Source organism: Dicentrarchus labrax, unplaced genomic scaffold (genome assembly GCF_905237075.1).
Source record: "Dicentrarchus labrax unplaced genomic scaffold, dlabrax2021, whole genome shotgun sequence".
Classification (NCBI taxonomy): Eukaryota; Metazoa; Chordata; class Actinopteri; family Moronidae; genus Dicentrarchus; species Dicentrarchus labrax.
This window is the reverse complement of record NW_026136715.1, coordinates 28912604-28933195: the sequence shown is the minus strand read 5'-3', so window position 1 is coordinate 28933195 and position 20592 is coordinate 28912604. Positions and strand designations below refer to the sequence as shown.

General features: G+C 37.9%; 1 protein-coding gene across 2 annotated transcripts in view; it reads left to right on the top strand.

Annotated features, from left to right (window-relative positions):
• Positions 1 to 5492: 5492 nt before the first annotated feature.
• LOC127377803 (paired box protein Pax-7-like) overlaps positions 5493 to 20592 on the top strand; it is a 72196-nt gene continuing 57096 nt past the window's right edge. Inside the window, exons 1-4 of one of the 2 annotated variants that reach the window (XM_051426053.1) lie at positions 5493 to 5896; positions 7077 to 7312; positions 7535 to 7664; positions 7851 to 7979. In XM_051426053.1, the coding sequence (XP_051282013.1) occupies positions 5812 to 5896; positions 7077 to 7312; positions 7535 to 7664; positions 7851 to 7979 (580 nt within the window). In that variant the 5' untranslated portion in view covers positions 5493 to 5811. Of the gene's footprint in view, positions 5897 to 7076; positions 7313 to 7534; positions 7680 to 7850; positions 7980 to 20592 lie in introns of both variants that reach the window. The other variant, XM_051426052.1, reaches the window with a different exon arrangement.

Below are 20592 nucleotides of genomic sequence, written 5' to 3'. Positions count from 1 at the left end.
TTTGTATGTGCCACTTAAGAACAAATTTGTTTATACGATCTTGCATGCAGCCCAGTGACTCTGGGCTCTAGATTGGGGTGTTTGAATTTTTTGCATGTTATGCGACCATAGTTTCTCCTTAGTGCTTGGAAGGGGAGGGTAAAATGAGGGCTAAGAAGCGTCTCCACTCAGCAAGTCCTCCTCATCTCATAGAGACCATGTTACCCACGTGACCTTTGAAATCCAGTAAATGGACATTATGTTTCACTTCCCTCTTCATAAATCATTCTGCCCAGTGTCCGAGAAATAATGGATGAATGCTACCTGCGGCCATAATGTTCATGGCCACATATATAGTACATGTATGGAGGGTAGGGATAGATGATATTTGTATTAACTAGCTGGAATCAAGACTCTGTCCCTGAAAGTGTGTGGTCATGGTTGGACTATCTGCTGGAGTTTTTGTTGGGTTTTTTTGGGGGGTGTGCGACTGCAATATTTGGATAAACCCTTCATTCCATGTTTTCCTCTTTTTATTTGTAATATACAATTTCTGCAAAGAAATCCACACAGAAATGTCCAAAAAAAGAGAGAGGGAGTTCAACCACTAGATGCCACTAAATCCTAATGTCTGGTTCTTTAAAAGAAAGTTTCAGATTTATACACAGAGAATAATTTCCTCATATATGTGCAGTTGTGTGAGAAGTTCAACGTTCCAAAAATGCATTTTTCAAATATTTACAGTGGAAAGATATATACTACTACTACCTGAACCATATTGTTCAAGATGTAGGAAATGGCACTGACACTCATGTGACTGTAAAAAGATCAGCTATTTGTGTTTTATGATGTTGTTATCGTATTCAACAGACTCATCTTCCACAAAATTGCATTCATCCAGACAACTGTGTTGTTATTTTTTGAGCTGCTGCAGAGTGGCATTTCCAGAGGGGGCCCTATCCCACCACTGAAATCTGATTGGCCACCCCAAGTGCCACCCCATTATCCTTAGCTTATCCCTATCCTTCCAATCTTTCAGAAGCTTTGGCAGGCTCTGTTTTAAAGCTAGAGTGAAACAACTGATATCATATGAAACTAGATGACCTAACACATCCATTAGTACCAATGCAGTAGTAAAAATTTAGGCAATGGAAAAACTGGCATCGCTATTTTCAAAGGGATCCATTGACTTCTGACCTCAAGATATCTGAATGAAAATGGGTTCTATCGGTACCCACAAGTCTCCCCTTTGCAGACATGGTATAAATGTGTTAGTGTATTTGAATATTTCTGCATACTGGGGTCCATAAACAGTGTTGGAATTGCATACATTGAATGGAAAACTGAGACACATACTTCATGTCACCCCTGCATAAGTCAGTGCCCCACTTGTGAGGCCCCAGTCAAAAAAGTCTGGTAATGCCCCTGGCTCCTGCAGGCCAGGAGATCTGCAGAGAAAGGAACTTGCACCCTGTCTTGTTTAAGAGCGACTGACTTATATTATTAAAGGGAAAGACAACTGTACCTGTTTGAATGATTGACACATTTTCTATAATTTACTGTACATGTTATAGAACATGTACTGTGCATGTTGAAGCAAACCCACAATGTGTTACAAAGACTCCATCTTCCATCTGGTCCAGGAACACCTTACAATCTCTCACAGAGCACTGGGGGATGTACAGTAGCTGGGTCAAAAGACGTGTGGGCTACCGTGCACACATTTCTGCTGCTATAATGTAGATGTGGATAAGTGGCAAAAAGAAAAAAGAATCAGTAGAGTTGTTGTCTAACAATACTGGTGTGTTGTGTGTGCTCTTTGAATAATGGACTGATGGACTGATGTGTCTGCTGTGTGTGAATTAATGTGAGAAAGAGATCAAAATAATATGGAAAATACATGCCATAAAAGCAAGCCAATAAAAAATGTCCAGTGTGTAGGTTTTAGTGGCATATATCAATTGATTAATCAGTCAAACTTTATTTGTATAACGCCTTTCATACAGTTTAGTTTGTGCTTCACAGACAACACCGTATATTATTGGCTCTGATTGGTTGTTTTCATTCAGGCCCAGTGAATTCTTGCAAATGCCATTAGGAACACTAGGTGGAGCCAAAGGAACCTGATTTTTTCATGTCTCGTGCTACTGTCAGGATATAGTAAGTTTCAGCAAATATGACAAAAAGTGATTTTTATAAAAGTTACCTACTGCAGCTATAACAGGTGTATAATGAATAATATAAACCCTACTTAGTTCTTACTTGGAGATACTTGATGATAGATTATATTTGCCTCTTTACTATCCTTTACTGCCACATCATTGTCACATTTTGGGACAATATGTATGTGATAATAGCACCTTGTCAGCTGTGAGTCAAAATTAATATATGATCTATTTGATCTATTCTTGAGCAACATGAGGTGGTGGCAGTGCAGTCCTGAGTGGGCAGGTCTTCCTCTCATGTCTGTGCATGGCCCCAACAAGAAGAGCCTAGGGCCTACATTCCCTGTATAACGTCCAGCACTACTTTATTACTGCGCTGTTGAAATATTGTATTACCACTATATATTTACATATTAAATACATATTTATATGATCTACTTTACATTACATTTTCGCTATATATTTTTATCCTTTACAATGTACATATTCACAATTTGTTCCGCATTTATTTAGGCTACTGCATACTGTAGTCTGCATTTGCTCATTGTTTTTCTTATGTTTTCTTAATTTCATTTGCTCTTTAAAATATTGTAAATTTTTTAAAATGTTATATTACACTTTACATTAAGCCTGTTTTTTCTCTTGTAACTCCATCAATCAGAGGTTGAACCAATGAGCAGAGTTGAGAGGTTTACATACTAAAAATGTAATCTGATACAATCATAAATTATCTGTCAGTGTCAGTGAAATGTAGTCAGTGACCTAATCAAAATATCACAATATTTAAGCAACGTAACTTGATTACTTTACTTTAGTTACTTTAGGATTACCTCAACACCAAATATGCACAGAAAGACAAGAGAAAAGAAATATTAATAACAAGAACCTATGTAAGTGTATTCTATAAGACAACAAAACAATGTAACCTAAGAAAAGAAAATGGAAACAATGTGTCCTCTGCTCAGTGTAATTTAAAGAAAATTAAAAATGATTAAAATTATAATCCTGCTAAAAATTCCCATTTTTATTAAAAGTAACTGTAATCTGACTTTTTTAAATCCATTTTCTCTGTAATGGATTATATTTACCATTTTTTTATATCCTGATAACATAACTTAGTTACTGTAATGTGTTACTCCCCAAGACTGCCTAAGAGTTCTGGTGCACTCCCACCCACATTTCACTTTTCTTTCATAGGTTATTAGTAGGTAATTTAGCAAGTCAGCCATTATAAAAGCGTATTAACAGACCTATTAGATTGCACTGTGTTTACTTTTGGTACATTGCATTATTGTAAGGTGTTTTTGCTTGTTTCCAGCTGTAGAAGGCACATTTCAGCAGCAGCAGTCTCCACAAACTCTGATCAATATCCTGCAGCTGTTTATTGCACAGTTATTGCACTGTATTAACAGGTGTTGATATTTTTGTGTCTACTCAGTGTAATGTGCTAGTGTGGAGGCTGTAGTGTGTTGTAGAGGTTCAGTGTGACCCTATTGTATCTGTGTTGTGCTGGCCAGGGGTGGATCTAGAGGATGGCACTGCACAAAAATGCCTGGCCACCCCAGTTTGCTGTCAAATGCTGCCAGATTTAACACACTTCATTTAGGTGAATTTTTATAATATGTGTGTGGCACAATATGTGACAACAGACGTTTCATAAGAGGAGACGGCGTAAACAATGCAGATCAATGTGTTTGTTGCTGTTAAGAGGCTCCAGTCTGCAGTGTGGTTAATATAGTTTACTGATAAACTGTAGAGTGTCATATTTAGCTGCATGATCAAAGAACGTTTTTATATCATGTCATGTAACACATCTGCCCATATTCACGCACTTGTGGTGTGTATGCTCGAGCAGAGAATGACTATGCTCACGGCCCTTAAATCGGGTTCTGGCAACTTGGGTCATGTCAAACTAACTCTGTGCATGACGATGGCCCCCCCTGCAGCTAACCGTGAGGGGGGGTCCTTACAGAGCGGGAGAATTTTACCATGTTTCATTTAGAGGATCCCCCTCACCTGTCACTGGTGCTGCACGGTGCACTCTATAGATTTCCCTCACTTGATACTGACGCTATAGGAGCAGTGGGGCGCATCTATTTGTTTTATTTTTACACCAGTATTGGTTAAATATCAGGATTTGCACCCATATGTAATTGCACTGTAAAATCTGATGAGTTAGTTCAACTCAAACGGTTTGGGAAAACTGATTGCTTAAAAGGGTTTAAATTAATTAAGTACAAATAACCAATTTATTGTTAAGGTAAGGTAAATTCAGTTAGTTGTACTTAAAACTAGTAAGTATAATACACACATTTCTCCCAACTAATTACAATGTGTTCAAAGAATTTATCTGAATAAAGTGAGATTTACTTGCATCTTCTTTGAATTTACTCAGTTTTCTTCCACTTAAGGAAATGTATTACATTGCCTTGCAAAACAGATGATGTACAATAAAAAACCTATTTACAGTAAATCGATTTCAAAGTTTTAACCAATTCATTTTGGGGCTTACATTTTTGCAACAATATAAAGTCAATTTAAAGAAAATTGGTCAATGAGACAAACTGGAATTAGAATCCTTTGACTTTAAAAATGTATGTTGACTCAAAACAGTCAACTTTAATAGTTAATTTTTGATTTGGGTTTTATTCATAAGAATAAGTGACAATTTTTTTTAAGGATTAGGTTGTGTTAGCAACAGTGTTTTTTTTAAAATAAATAATAACATTTTATTTCTTTTTTATTTTTATCATAGTAAGGGGTATACTTTACGGCTTAGCAAGGGGCTGTGCAAATTACACGAGTTTCCTGGAAGAAAAACACAAAAAACAAGGGGAAAACAGTTGTTGGTAGTTATGTCTTAAATTCAATGAAAAAAAAGGCATTTGGAAAAATGTCAGAAAATGTGTAAATCAAACAATGTATTGATTTCTAATGCCACCGTAAGATATTTCTATTGCTTTACTAATGTGTCACAATAATGTTTTTGATATCTTCATTTAGGCTTTTCCAAGCAAATATTTATATATGTGATTGTTTGGGATTAAATCAATATGTATTTCTGCCACCCCTTTAAGTCTCCATGCCACCCTCTGGACACCCCATGAATATTTAGATCCGCCCCTGCTGCTGGCAGTTTGTGTTAGGGTGTGTGTGTGTGTGTGTGTGTGTGTGTGTGTGTGTGTGTGTGTGTGTGTGTCTTTATCCCTTTCCTCCGATTGGCTGCTGAAACTTGTTGGAGCTTTTCCCTCTCAAATAAGAGAAAGCACCAAGAACCTATCCGCGCTCGTGACCCGTCCCCCTTTCTGGAGCCCGCCTGGTCCAGACTTGTCCGAGAGAGACCGTCTCAGTCCCACTAGTCCTATAGAGCGGTTAAATAAGCTCCTGTCACAGAGACAGAGCACTTGTATGTTGTGAACACATGAGCAGCGGATGGAGATTTGCTTTCCTCACAGCTGCAGTTTGCCAACGAATATCTCCTGAACCTGCGCTGTTTTGGGGGTTTCACTGCTCCTCACCCCCTCTTCCTGCTGCGCCACACTCTGGACCTGTTCCCTTCTAAACATCTGTGACCAACAAGTCTACTCTTGAACTGGACTTCTAGAAACTTGTCCGTCTTTTTATTTTATTTTATTTTTGTATCTTTTTTTTTTTTTTTAATGGTACAATGTCGTCTCTGCCAGGAACGGTACCGCGGATGATGCGCCCGGCTCCAGGACAGAACTACCCCCGCACAGGGTTCCCTCTGGAAGGTATGCGGCTCCACGGCAGGCTCCTGGGCCTTTTACCCTAGCAGACAGGAGACTGAAAACTTGAGTGCTCGATATACCTTTTTCACAGCAGCCATTTTGACATGAAATAGTAGGGTAATTACAGCAGGCGTTACCAATGATACTAATTAAGGTTCCGTTCCATTCAGGTCAAACAGAGTCAGGGTGCTGCTGTTGGCTCAGTGGAAAGGCTCTGCATACTACACTAAATGGAACTGGTAACACCTGCTGTGTTTTCCCTACTATTTTATGGTAAAATGGCTGCTGTGAAAACAGGTCTTTCTGATAAATAAAAATATGTTAGGCTAAACAGGAAAGACTTTAACGTGACAGTAGCCATGGCCCTGAGTGTACACTAAGTTTTCCCACTAAAAACACATTTTTCCACATTTTGAAAGGGCCTTTGTTTGCTGACTAAAATTGTGATAATAAGTTAAAACCTAATATTAGCTCACTAGGCTAAACATTTAAGGCCCCATGCTTATGTGCACAATATTAATAATCATTAATTATGGGTAAATATCACAGTTAATGTGGCCCTCAAGTTGTTTTAGAAACAAATTACAAAAAAATGTTTTCTTCTTTTTCTACATCGAATTGCCTCTGTTGCAAAATCTGCATATGAATGCAAATAAAAAAATATATGAGATATATATATATATAGAGAGAGAGAGTATGTGGCCTGCTTGTTTTTATATTTTTGTATATTTTATCAGTGTCTATTATTGGTAGTGTTGGTTTGTAGAATGCAACCAAGGATTCTGTAACATACGGAATTGTTCTAAATAAAGTAAAAAACATATATTAAAAAATCATCCAGTTGCCAACAGACTTTAAAATGAGTGTAAATCCCAAAATAACCCAGACAGAGTTTATAAGCTTTATAAAAATGTGGGATTTCTTCAAGTGTCCTGCGTCTGGAAATGTAAATCAAATATAAAGCATGCAGAAGCAGAGGATTAGGCCCACATTTGGACGGCGTGATGGTGAATAATGAAGACGGACAGAAGGAGCTCTTTACCTCCTCTACAGGGCCGGATGGGACTGTGGAGTGCCGAGCCCTAGAATAATCTGTCCGGGCCTACAGTTAGACGATATGCAGAGAAAACAACCTGTATTTTCCTCTAACTGTCTCTAAGGAAGCTGAGTGTGTCCTCCACAGTGTCCACTCCTCTGGGCCAGGGACGGGTTAACCAGCTCGGAGGGGTCTTCATTAACGGCCGACCGCTCCCCAACCACATCCGACACAAAATAGTGGAGATGGCCCACCACGGGATCCGGCCCTGCGTCATCTCCCGGCAGCTGCGCGTCTCCCACGGCTGCGTCTCCAAGATCCTCTGCCGCTACCAGGAGACCGGCTCCATCCGGCCCGGAGCCATAGGAGGTAGCAAGCCCAGGGTGAGAGCCGGCCGTAATACTACTACTACTACTACTACTACTACTAATAATAATAATAATAATAATAATGATGATATTGAAGTAAATGAGAATTGTGTTTATTTACATCCTAATGACGTTCATATTTAATGCACTTGTATTATTGTTATTTGAATTATTATCATTGGTTTTACACGTGTATGGCCTCATCATCACACTGCGTCCTCGTTGTCCCCCCTGCAGCAGGTAGCCACGCCGGACGTAGAGAAGCGGATCGAGGAGTACAAGCGGGACAACCCCGGCATGTTCAGCTGGGAGATCCGGGATAAGCTGCTGAAGGACGGGGTGTGTGACAGAAGCACAGTCCCTTCAGGTGAGGCCTCCTCTGGTAAGCCCCATTTAATTCAATCTTTCTCAAAATCATTCTCCAATATATTTACAATTTTTAATAAAACAAATAAAAATAAAAATAAAGCCAAGGATGTCACTAGAATGGAAAGGATTCTTCTTCTTCTTCTTCTTCTTCTTCTTCTTTATTAAGCTGGCTTTCTGTCCGCAGTGAGTTCCATCAGCCGGGTACTTCGAGCTCGATTTGGGAAGAAGGACGATGAGGATGAGTGTGACAAGAAAGATGAAGACGGAGAAAAGAAAACCAAACACAGCATCGATGGCATCCTCGGCGACAAAGGTAGGCCGGAGAAGGACACATACAGCCGGGCCGCTTTTAGCAACTACAGAGCGTGTGGACAGCTGCCGGTTGGACTACTGTCTCCGCGGTGAATTGTCTACAAATTGGGCCTAAACGGGCGTTTTGTCGCTCCGGGTTTCCCCTCCTTTAAGCTGTTCTCCCGGCAGACACAGGGGCCACTTAATTATTTATGACGGGGAGCGGCGGAGGGATCGCGCTCCTGTGGCGCTGCTTTAACGCTCCCTTGAAAGCGATGCTGACAGATGACCGACGAGCCAGTCAATATCAATTACAGGCGGCCTGAAAGGGACCCCCGCTCACACCTAGGGGCCAGGAGCCAGTGAGCTCACAGCAGCCTGTTAAAGGGGGTCATAATGTGGACGTCGATTTCACCCAAAAAACAACCACATTTACTTAAGGTCGACCAAAGAGTTTAGAAATACATAACAGAAAAAATACGGTTGAAATGTATTACACTTCAAATTGAATGCCACCAGGAGAATTAAGATCCACAGATTCATCTATCTCAGAATGTACAGCCCTTTGTAAGATTTTTAGTGAGATATTTGAAAAATGTGCACAGATTAAATCAATTTAAGGGGCCAAATGACATTACAAATGACTCAGTTGTGGAGGGCTGTACATTAATATTACTGAAATTGTAATATGATCAAGTGCAATATCTAAATCACAGAAGCTGCAATTTTTTGATAAAGGTAAAATGTGTCACAAACAGCATAATTATGTCATTGAAGTACTCTAGTTCTGAAGAGATACCATTGTCTACAAATCTTGTTCTCCAGATGTTAGAAAACATGTTTGTTTGGTAAGGACCCTGACAAATAATATATATATATATTATCATATATAATGATAATTCCAACAATAATGGTGAATCATATTGAAATTGCAGTAATAATTGCAATATTGGGTTTTTACCATTTCATGCAGCCCTATTATGGAGACATATATTTAGCAGTTCATGAGCTTTTTATGAACATTTCAAAAAAATAAAATGTCATGGATGTGACACAGTGACTGCAACATTTTATATTTAGTGTTAGTTTTGGCAGAGATTGCTGCTGGGTCACTTTTCATCAAGCTGTAGAATGACCTCCATGCTGTTGTTTGTCTTTAGAGCTGCAACGATTAGATTATTAATGGATTAGTTGTCAACTATTAATTGCCAACTATTATGATCATTGATTTGAGTAATTTTTAATGACTGAAATGTCTAAATTCTCTGATTTCAGCTTCTCAAATGCAAATATTTTCTGCTTTTGTTAGTCCTCTATGACAGTAAACTGAATATGGTTTGGGTTGTGGAAAGAACAAGACATTTGAGGACGTCAGCTTGGGCATTTTCTGAGATTTTATGGACCAAACGACCAGTCGATTGTGGAGAAAATGATCAACCAATTAATCGATAATGAAAATAATGGTTAGTGGCAGCCCTGTTGGTGTTGTAGGCCTGTTTGAGTCAGCATCAAAATCAGCTGTCCATTAATTAGACTTAAGGCCTGTAGCGTCCAGTGATTCCGGGCCACTGGTTCCACTGGTGACATTTTTTTCCAACTGTCCTCCTTTTCATGTTCTTCAAAAGATCAGCCTAGCTACTGTCTTTCTGTCATCCGGGCCTGGCATTTAATCATTTGAAGACTTAGCCTATTACAGCTGGTAATGAAACCGGTGTCTGTTGAATAGGCGTCTGTGTTGGAGAGGGGTGTAATAGCTCGAAGGCATGGTAAGAAATATATTTATCCCCTATCAGCCCTCACTCTCACAGTTCTAGGCACATGCATTCTGTTGAAGGGCTTTAAAGCAGATTAAATTGAGCCTTTTATTTCTTTTCACTTTCATCTTTCAGCGGCTCACTTCGCGGTGTGGAGCCTGCGGCGCAAATTCATGAGATTTTAAGGTTCCCTCTCTCATGTTGTTTAGATTGTATTTTTAAATATTCATTTCATTTGCTTTTATTGGATTGTTTCTGGTGGCACGTTGGTAGGTTCTCAGGGAGAGCCAGAGTGTGCTTTAGCAGCAGTTGAATGAAAGAGGTGTGACTGAGACAAACACATGGATGACTACTATTTACAACATTTTCATCTGATAAGCTACTGTATATGCGAACAACGATTGGCTGATATAAAGGAAATCTGTTCCCTACTCTTTTGATAACCGATTAATCGTTATTTTTTAAGTAAAAATAATAAACATTTGCTGGTTCCAGTTTTTTAAATGTGAGCATTTTCTGCTTTGTCATTTGTGATAATAAACGAAGAGCCTTGAAGAGGGGTTTGAACTGGTTAGTTGGCTGCACAAAAGAAGCAATTTGAAGACATCACTTTGGGCTCAGAGAAATTATAATGAGTATTTTTGTTTTTTACATTTTATTGACAAAACAATTCATTGATGAATTGATAATGAAAATAATCACAGTTGCAGCCATTCTAGCAATACAGTTGGTAACACACGCTACATAGCCTACTACATGCAAATAGTCAACTTAATTTCTGTCCAACCCTTAAAACCAGTCACACAATGTTACACATATAATAAAAGATTTATAGTTCAATCTTTATAATTAGCTAATGACTGTATATCTTTTTATTTTTTGATATGATATACAAATCTGCAGAATAATGATCATGTTCTGTCGATACTGGGTCTTTAACAGGGTCAGAGTTACTGCAGTTATTGAAATATGTCTGAAAATATGAATAATAATAATAATAATGAACATGAATCTAATATTATTAGCAAAAAAAATTGCACATGTATGTTTAAAATGAAAGAATTTTAAATTTAGAAAAAGCTTATTATTGTATACACAATAACAATACATTATAGGCCACCCTACATGTTATTGTAGGTCCATTTTAATATCCGACACAATTTTAAACAACAATAGGAGGTCCATTCTCCCTCTCTTTAACAGCTGTGTATTACTACAATGTGAATATGTCTGATATGTTCAGAATACACTGTAAATATATTATAAAATGTTTGTTCGGCCACCGGCCTCCACATATGGTGAATAGGCTTCACTCCACCCTGGGCAGATGTAATGGACAGGGCGGGTACCCTCTGTGGCTACAGTTAGATGGCCGTCTGGTTTTGGTCAAACCACATCCAACCGATGCAACTTCAGTTTAAGGCAGCATTTAGTCAATACGCTGTTTCCCTAAGATATGTATAACCTGCTATAGGGAAAAACAGTGGCAATGTTGGAGTCCAGAATAAGCCTGGCTGAAAGAAAGAAAAAAAAGGTTGACAGCAAGGAAGGAGAGAGCACTTCAAACAAATCCAGTGGAAGTGATGAGACACAGCTTTACAGAGAGCACAGGCTGTGGGAAGTTCTATTGCAGCTATTAATAACCCTTTTCCCCGGGCATCCACACTTACCCCGTTCCATCTGCACTTTCTCCCAGCTATTTTGCCGGGTTGAAATTGAGGGAGACCCAAATGTTGGCTGGAGATAACACAATCATCACAGCCTCGGTCCTGGGCTGTGCATCAGTGTATTAAACTGGGATTAACCTCCCCTTTCTCCCCTGCTGCCTTGCACGAAAAATTCACATTTTTAAGGGACATATTAAAAAAAAAAAAAAAACGACAAGGAGGCTGAAAGCCAATGTGCAACACAGAGGAATGGTATCAACAGTAATATTGATAATCATAATGATAGTAATTGTGTTGAAATGCACTCATCTTCTTTTGATTGATCATTTATCAAGTTAAAATTTATTTTTCTCTAATCGGAGCTTCTCTCTCTTTAAACTGAACAGAATACCACGGATTTGTATTGAATATATTTTTATCTGCAGCTCTAATCTTCGTCTCATATGTTTCAAACAGCAGGAACTTCAATGTTAAGGTGGAGATTTAGAATATCTTCAGACCAAATCTTTGTGAATATGTCTTAGAGGCCTATTTAACATCTTACAGTACATTTTTGTAGAAAACAATGGCTAATTCAGTGAAAAAATACCTGACCGGTCAAGGTACTTGTTCACACTGATGCATATAAAAATCCAATATTGCCATAAATCAGTCCTGATTATTGATGCAAGCAGAAATATAAAGAGATAGATCCACTGATGTAAATATGGCATAGAAAAATCACTGACAAAAGACAAATTTATATAATCTAATGGTAAATATGTAATCATATACCTGTATGGTCACCTACAATTATTCATTTATCTAGTAATCTAATTATCATTGATCATGCTTGTAAGGATGCCAACACAATTATTTATAGTCACTTCTTTCATCAGGAAAATACTCATTCCACCCGGAACACAAATCAGAACTTCTCAACCCCTCCTTGTTTAACACTGGTTTCAAATAACATTTCTAATATTCAGTAGGAATGTAAAGATGTATCGTGGAAAGTTAAATCGTGATACAAATATGTAAAGATTCAAATCGGTGAGATGAAAAATAAATTTTAATATAAGTCATGGTATCAAAGCACAAAGATATCAGTTTCACTTTTACAAAGAAATGGAAATATTCATTGTTATGCAGTTTCTACATCACTAATAAAAAAGGATTCTATAATTTGATAGAGAACATATATTTTGTAGATGTAGGAAAGATTCCTTTATTTCTTAGACATAATTTGTCTTCAATCTCAGTCACGAGAAAATGGTATAGTGAACCCAGTATCATCAACTGTATTGAATTGTGCATTGAGTCTATCGTTACATCCTCAATATCCAGTTCATTTGTCTTAAATAAGTCATCATGAATACTGTGTAAATATAAAATAGTTTGAAAATACTTTGTCATATGGAAGTCGGGGGCATGATGAACACTCATGCTGCAGCTGTGGTGGCATGCTGACCTGAGGACAGGATTGATGCACTGTTTCAGACTTTGAGAGCAGAGGAGGAAGAAGGTGAGGAGAGGAGGAAGCTGCCGGAGCAAAGTGAGCAGCTTAGAGGCTTTGATCCTCTGCTGCTTTTGCTTATCAGAAACATTTGTGGTGACACCACCACAATGAGAGTTCATCATATTAGCTGGTGCCAGAACTGCTTTCAGGCTTGCCTGTCTATTAATTAAAGCCCATTTGCTGCATGAGACAGGACCTGTCTGGCCTCTGTGCCCCCCAAGCACTGCTGCTGTGTTTCTGTTCAGAGGGACAGCTTCTCTTCCAGGAAAATATATGACGTATCAATTGATTTATTTATTTTCATTTTTGATTAATCTGACTTTTTTTTCCCAAAGCCCAAGGAGACATCCTCAAATGTCTTGTCTTGTCCACAACCCAAAGATATTCAGTTTACTGTCATAGATGACCAAAGAAAGCAGAAAATATTCACATTTGAGAAGCTTTTTTCTTAAAACAGGACTCAAATCGATCTCCAAAATAGCTGGCCATTAATTCAGTAGTTGACAACTAATCAATTCATTGACTAATCACTGCTGCTCTAGTTGGACATAATCCAACCTGAATGCTCCCAGTTGTTTGTAATATTTCATCACTTTAGACCAAACTCCCTGCTTATAAAAAATGATAGGGTTTAATGGTTGAATGGGGCTGGCAGGGACGGCATTAGGTCACACTCCCTGTGGGGAAACTGGGTCACTGTGGCAGCACAGAAGAACAGGATAAAGCAAAGTAATAGAGGACACACAGCAAAATGAGAAAATAACACACAGGAGTAGCAACCCTACGAAAGGTGAGGTAGAATATTTTATTTGGTAATACAATTAATTTTAGCATTGGTTGAGTGAAAAACATCAACAATTGAATAATGACGCAATTAATAAGGCCATCAATTAATGAGTCAGTTCAAGGAAAAAAGTTTGAGGGTTTAGCTTCTTTAATATATAAAAGAATCCAATTCCAAACAACCACATATGAGTAACACACTCCAAATATTGATGATGATCTAGAAATGTAGATATTTCTTGTGAAAATTCATTTAATGCTATCATGTGGAAAGCATTCATTTGAATTTCATTTGTAATGTCACATGTGGGAAACACCATTTGATAAATTCACGTGAAATGTATTCAAGTGAAATGGTGTTCCTTTCTGTACATTGCACGTAAAATATATCCCTTAATTATACATGTTCTCCAATACTGAAATGAATCATGATTTGGCATAAGAATGCAAAGTCATACTTGAACTGATCAGCCAAACTCTTCATATGCAGAAAAACAAAAACCTCAGTGATTCATTTAGTTTTTCACTTTCCTCTGAATCATTCACTTGTACAACAGAATCGTATATATGAGCACATCTTACTATATTAGATGTGATTTTACTGAAAGTTGATTGATGAAGATTATTAATAGTAATAATAATAATAATGATATGGAAATGAAAGTGGCTTCAACACAACAGTAGAAACATCCATTTATTCCTTTAAAGAGTATTTTTCTTCCTCCATTTCCTCTTGCTCATCAAATAGACAACTGATGGATGTGCATTTGTCATTATTTTTGACATTTTATAGATTAGTTAGATCATTGATAAATCAATCTAATGAAATTATCCTTAATTGTAGCCCCATGTGAGGCCCATATTTTAAAACTTTACATCATGAAAACACTCTAGCAGCTAATTGTATTGTTTTTCCTCTTTTTTTGAACAGCCATTAGCATTTTTGTCGGGCTGACCTACTTGTTGATCTCCCTTTATTTCTTGTAGCACTTTGGACTTCTCAATGATGTCTTTGAGAAAACAAATATATATAAAGGGGTGCTGCTGAGCCGGGAGGGGGCTTTGAATGGGAGAATAGCAGCCCACTTCTCTGCTGTGGAGTGTTCAGTAGCCATCCCTTAATCCTCCTTTCATTTTGCCGACAAATGCCAAGAATCTTGTCTGGCGACCCAATGGGAAGCTGATCAGCCAACAAAAGAGAAGCGGTGCACAAAGAGCAAACAGGCAAAACAGGGTTGAGGGCAGTCAGAAGCCTTGGGCATCCCATTAACAGCCCATTTGCAAAGAATACATACAGGACAATGGCCATCACAACACATGGCGCAAACAATATGGTCACAACAAATTAATAAAATGTCAACACTTTGGTTGGTCTTTAATTGAGCCCTCTGTGAGTCTTATGGAGAACCCTCAGAGCTGGAGAGCTTGTGTACTGCAGCTGTGCTGCTCCAGTTTGATGCGTGCTGTTATTCTACAGTTATGTATATTATATTATATATTCAACTTTTAACAAACCCATTTAGTGGTCAAGCTTTGTTCAAACACAGAACTTTATTTCAAATTAGGTCTCAAAATTTCCACACATTCTTATAATGTATATTAATATTAATATATTGTGAATACTTCCATTCGATGGAATAGAGCAGTTATAAAAACCCAATTTTTAATAATTCACTTTTTTTATTCAAAAAGGGTTTAAGAGGTTATATCTTGTGCTCGATTGGTTTCTTCGCTGCCACTGTGTCAGGATTTGGCAGCGAGAAATGTGCTTTAAACCATCTCATTTGGCTGTCCAGCAAATCACGGCCGAGAGCCTGCTACAGGCAAACCATTCACAGAGGTTTCCTCCTCCGCCTCGGCTCCCTCACAGCTAGCTGCAGGCTTTAAAGGCGAAATGATTCTGTCCAAAAAAGCAGCGCTGCTTTGTAGGACGATGTCTTTTAGGTTTATTCTTTCCTCAACGCAATTTATTTTAACCAAAGAACAAAAGTATCTGTCTCTTAAATTAAATACTGGATATGATCATCTGCATATTTTTAACATCTACAGTAGATTATATGTTGATTTCCTTTATCTTGCTGTCACTTGCTTTTCAGTAGGACAACACAATATAGCATTTGATCCTTGAAATATGGAGAAGATGAAATTCTTAATAAAAAGAATGATGATTTGGACAAAAATGTAAAGACATATCAGGGCTGTAGGCCACAAGTCCAAGTCCCTTGTAAGGATACATATACAATATTACACAATATCCACCTGGAAACGATTCTGTTTTTAATGTCACCCCCCTCACATACAGCCTCTAAAAAGAAAAAAAAAAAACAGAGGACATGAGCTCAGTGTCCTCAGTGATCACTATAGACCTGATAAATATAGATAACATGAAGCGTGAAAAGAAATAATTTACTTACAAGCGGTCAGAGTATTATATCAGTAGTATAAATTATTCTAATACTTTAATTTTGAAAATGACAGCTTGATATTGTATGTTTTAACAATCCTATCATTAGCTGTTTTTTTTTTTTCACTTTAATCAAAAAGAAAAGAATTAGCCAAATCTGACCGTAAGGACAGTGTGAAAATAAATCTGAAGTGTGTATAACTGATTATTCATATTAGCAGTGAATGCAAAGATCCTGTGTTGGGAAAATGGTTGAAGGAATTATTATAGCCAGTCCCTAAATGCATCTGAATTTGAAATTTCCATACAGAGGTCTGTGCTCCTGGATCTATTAGATGGCTTATTCATGGTTTCTTCCATCAGTCGTGGAGGAAATCACATTCACCAAATGCAACCATCCGGTGTAATTAGCTAGAAAATGACCTTAAATATACAGAGATTACTGGGGCATAAAGGCCTGGAAATTTTGTTCTTTTTTGGGCGAGGGGGGTTGAGTAAATGTTCACGCTACTGAAAGGTATGAAAGTGGATTAATGGCCATTTCTCTGTCACTGCATTAAAATAATTTGAGCCACATATTTAACACACTATTAGGCCACAATGGGAAGTGAGCATTGTTCAAACTGCATCCTTATGGAAATAGATCAGGGGCCACACTGTGTACACTGAGCTTTCCAACATTTTGCTCTTTTAACATCTAATGACAAATATAAAGATAAAGATAAATGCATTTCTAATTAGACCTAGGCATTAATGAATTGAATCTAATTAATATTTGTCAACAGGTACCTTGATCTTAATATACAGACGTGAGACAAATGAAAGTAAACTATAACATGCTGTGTGTAAAGGGCCATCCACACCAAGAATGATAACTATAACAATAACTGTAAATATATCATTAAAAGTGTAAGTTGTCCTAACGCAAGTGGATGCTGGAGTCCACACCAACTATCACGACAACAGTGGCAAACAATATTGTTGAGATCACTTTCAGAGCAATTCGATGAACGATACTGTGGTATACAACTTATTAAAAGTCACACATAAAACCCCATTATACCTGAGACCTACTGCCAAATGGTCTTTAGCACTGATTCGTGTGGTTCTTAATGATCTCTTTTTAGTATGAACCAAATTTGTCTTCAAAGGATGACAGCTCCAATAACAGAGTGTTGGATTCTCTTAACTCCACTTGTCTTTGGCAGGACATAAAATGGGTGAATTAATTAGTTTCTGTTCTGATGAGCCTTTTCCATCAGCATAGGAATGTGTATGAATGGGTGACTGTGGCATGTAGTGTAAAGCACTTTGAGCTAGTTGGTGGTAGTACTGTCCATTTACCATTTTTGAAGAACTTTTTGTGCTTTTCTGTGCAATGTACAGCAGTAACAGCTAAAATAAAATATTTTCCATTAAGCTTCCGACACAGCTGAAGCATGCAGCGTGTTGGGGCCACTGTTCACACAATGCTATTGTGTGGATGTAAGGTGTGCTTCTGAGCCTCCAGAACAAATTCAGTGCCGTTTGTCACAGTCTCTCCAGGTGTGTGAGACTCTACTAGATTCTTCCAAAAACTACTCTTTCATTCGGTGTGAGTCTAATACATTGCTCCATAATTGGTTAGGTTGAGGTCTGGTAACTGTGAAGCATCTGATTCTCTCTCTCTCTCTCTCTCTCTCTCTCTCTTCTCTCTCTTTCTCTTTCTCTCTCTCTCTCTCTCTCTCTCTCTCTCTCTTTCTCTTTCTCTCTCTCTCTCTCTCTCTCTCTCTCTCTCTCTCTCTCTCTCACCCCAACTGGTCGAGACAGACGACTACCCACCTAGAGCCGAAGGATCTGTCCTAGGTTTCTGCCTTTTAACAGGCAGTTTTTCCTTGCCCTTGTCGCCAAGTGCTTGCTCATGGTGGTACTGTTAACTTCTGTTATGAATTGGCGCTATACAAATAAAATTGAATTGAATTGAATTGAAATTGAAATTCACATAATTTTCATCCTCATCAAACCTGTTTGTGAGTCCTGATGTCCTTTGCATGGTGATGGACAAATAAAGGATTTTATCGGGGCGCCCAGATAGCTATAGATAGATCACCTGGTAGAGCTGGTGCCCCATGTAGGCTGAGCCCTTGCTGCAGCCGCCCAGGGTTTGCTGCGTGTCATCCTCTCTCTGCCACCCTTTCCTGTCTATCTTCAGCTGTCACTATCAAGTAAAGGCAGTAAAAAAAAAAAAAAAAAAAAGGATTTTATTCATAATGGTCATTTACATTTGTGATAAACAATTTTAATTCAACGAGTAATTGATATAGTGCTGTATGCAGAGGAGATGTATTGCTTGAATATATATTGAGTACATTTGGTCTAAATAACCACAGCCAATCAGAATGATATGTGCACCCATCAATCGATATTACACCTGTGTCTCTGATGTAAATGTAGCTACACAGATTAATCCTTAATACAAGAACAAACTGCAGGATTTCCTTAGTGAAATGGAGCTGTGCATGACAGATGACATTGTGCTTAAACATGATGTACAAAACTTATTACAACACAATAGATTGACAAATAAAATCCTTTCTAGCATACTGCTTCCAAACTAGATGATCTGTGAACAAATAATGTGTAATTCTTTATTAAAACACAATCAAGTTAATTAAATTTACCAACACTGATGAATGTGATTAGCACCATAGTCATATTGTCATGTGTTTGGTGAGTTAAAAGTATCTTGATAATCATATCAAAATCATCTCCTGGGATGATGATGCGCAGTCTGATTTTAGCAGGAATCAGTGAGAGAGGTTAATGTTTGAAAACTGAAAAGAAGACCTGACTTGAAGAATTTACCTTTTTCACTAATGCTGACTTCAGAGTCAGTATTCTTTATCATTTTTTGCCCTGCTCAAGCAGCTATAGATGATGAGCATGTGGACAGAAAACAACCCGCACGTCTGCTTTCAGACGAGCTCTGCTGATGCACAAACAGTTGCTAACAAGAAAAAAAGGGGGGGAAAAAATCTAAAATGGACTAGGAGGCCCGTCTGTTATTTTGAGCCAGCGTTTACCATTGAAGGAGTTGATGAACTCCTCCAAGTTTATTAAAGAAAAGGAAACACGAACCAAAGGCTTGAGGCAAACAGGCTGACAGTTTATAAAGTGGCGACCATTGTAGCCTGAAGGCAGATGCATGAATACCTCTGAATAGACTCCCTCAAAGTGACACGATTGAGCTAGACAACAGCAAAACGCTGAAAGGAAAGCTTCTCCCCTGCGCTGCCGAGCTGATCGGCATTTCTAATGCTCCTGCTTTGAATGAATGTACATCTGCAGTGGGAGGGTGTGCTGTGGTCCACTCACTACACATTTGTACTGCTGTTTGGGTGCAAGTAGAAACCTTGTGCTTCCTACAGCTACTTCAAGCAGCATGTGTCTTGACACTATTATGGAAATATTAAACAAAAAAGACAACTAAAGCAACATACTGTTACTTCTGTCGTTTAAACTGTATTCAAGTGTAACATAACGTATCCTAATGCTGAAATGGTTTCATCTCTTTTGATGAAAAATAATGGGAAGGAGAGACAAAATAATAAAGAGAAGAGATAAAGTAAAGGCAAAAATGTTCTCTTGGTTGAAAATTTGCAGCAAAACCATTTAAAACTGTTGAGGAATAAGTTAGTGGCCGTTGGCACAAAAGTTTTTGAAAAAAGTTACAACTGAGGTGCCGAAAGGAGTTAAAGTTTCAGTTTAAAGTTTAAAGCCGTCAGTAGCTGTTGCTCTGTGAACTCAAATCAGTCTCACTTTGCCCTATTGGCACTCGGTTGTTTGATGGAGTCGTCATACCTGTGTGTAATCAATGCTGTGAAAAAGACAGAAGAAACTGAAGTGAACTTTACTAAAAAGGCAGTCTTGTTTTTGTAAGGTAAGAGTCAATGCGGTAAATGAAAGTAAAAAACTATTTAAACAATAAAAATATTAAGATATTCAAAAAAGACATAACATATTATATCCTTAATATTTTTTCCAACATTGAAATGGTTTCAATTAGGACTGTCACAATATCAGATTTTCACTACACGATTATCATGACCAAAAGAATTCAACAACATTATCACAATATCTATAGAAAATTAGAAAGCAAATGCTTTTAGTCAAATTCATTTTTAACTTTTATTGTGTTTTTTGTCTCTTTTTTGATTATACACTAATGAAAACATAATCCTATACGTAAACACTGGACCTTTAAGATTATTTTGTCAAACTACAAGAACGGACACAGAGTGCTTCTGCTGTGCCACAGAGTGTTAATGTGTAGAAAGGGCTGGATACAGTCGGAAATGCAATAACCCTGCAGTTATGAAGCAGTTGATGTGAAGAATGTGCCAGAGGAGCTGCTGTGGTTATTTCTGATACTTGTTTTATTATAAATGAAGGCATGAATTTTCTTGATATTCCTCAGTGTTTGTGGTCAGATGTGATAGACTAAGAATAAACCCAAATCCACCCAAAGGTGACACAACAGGGACATTCTA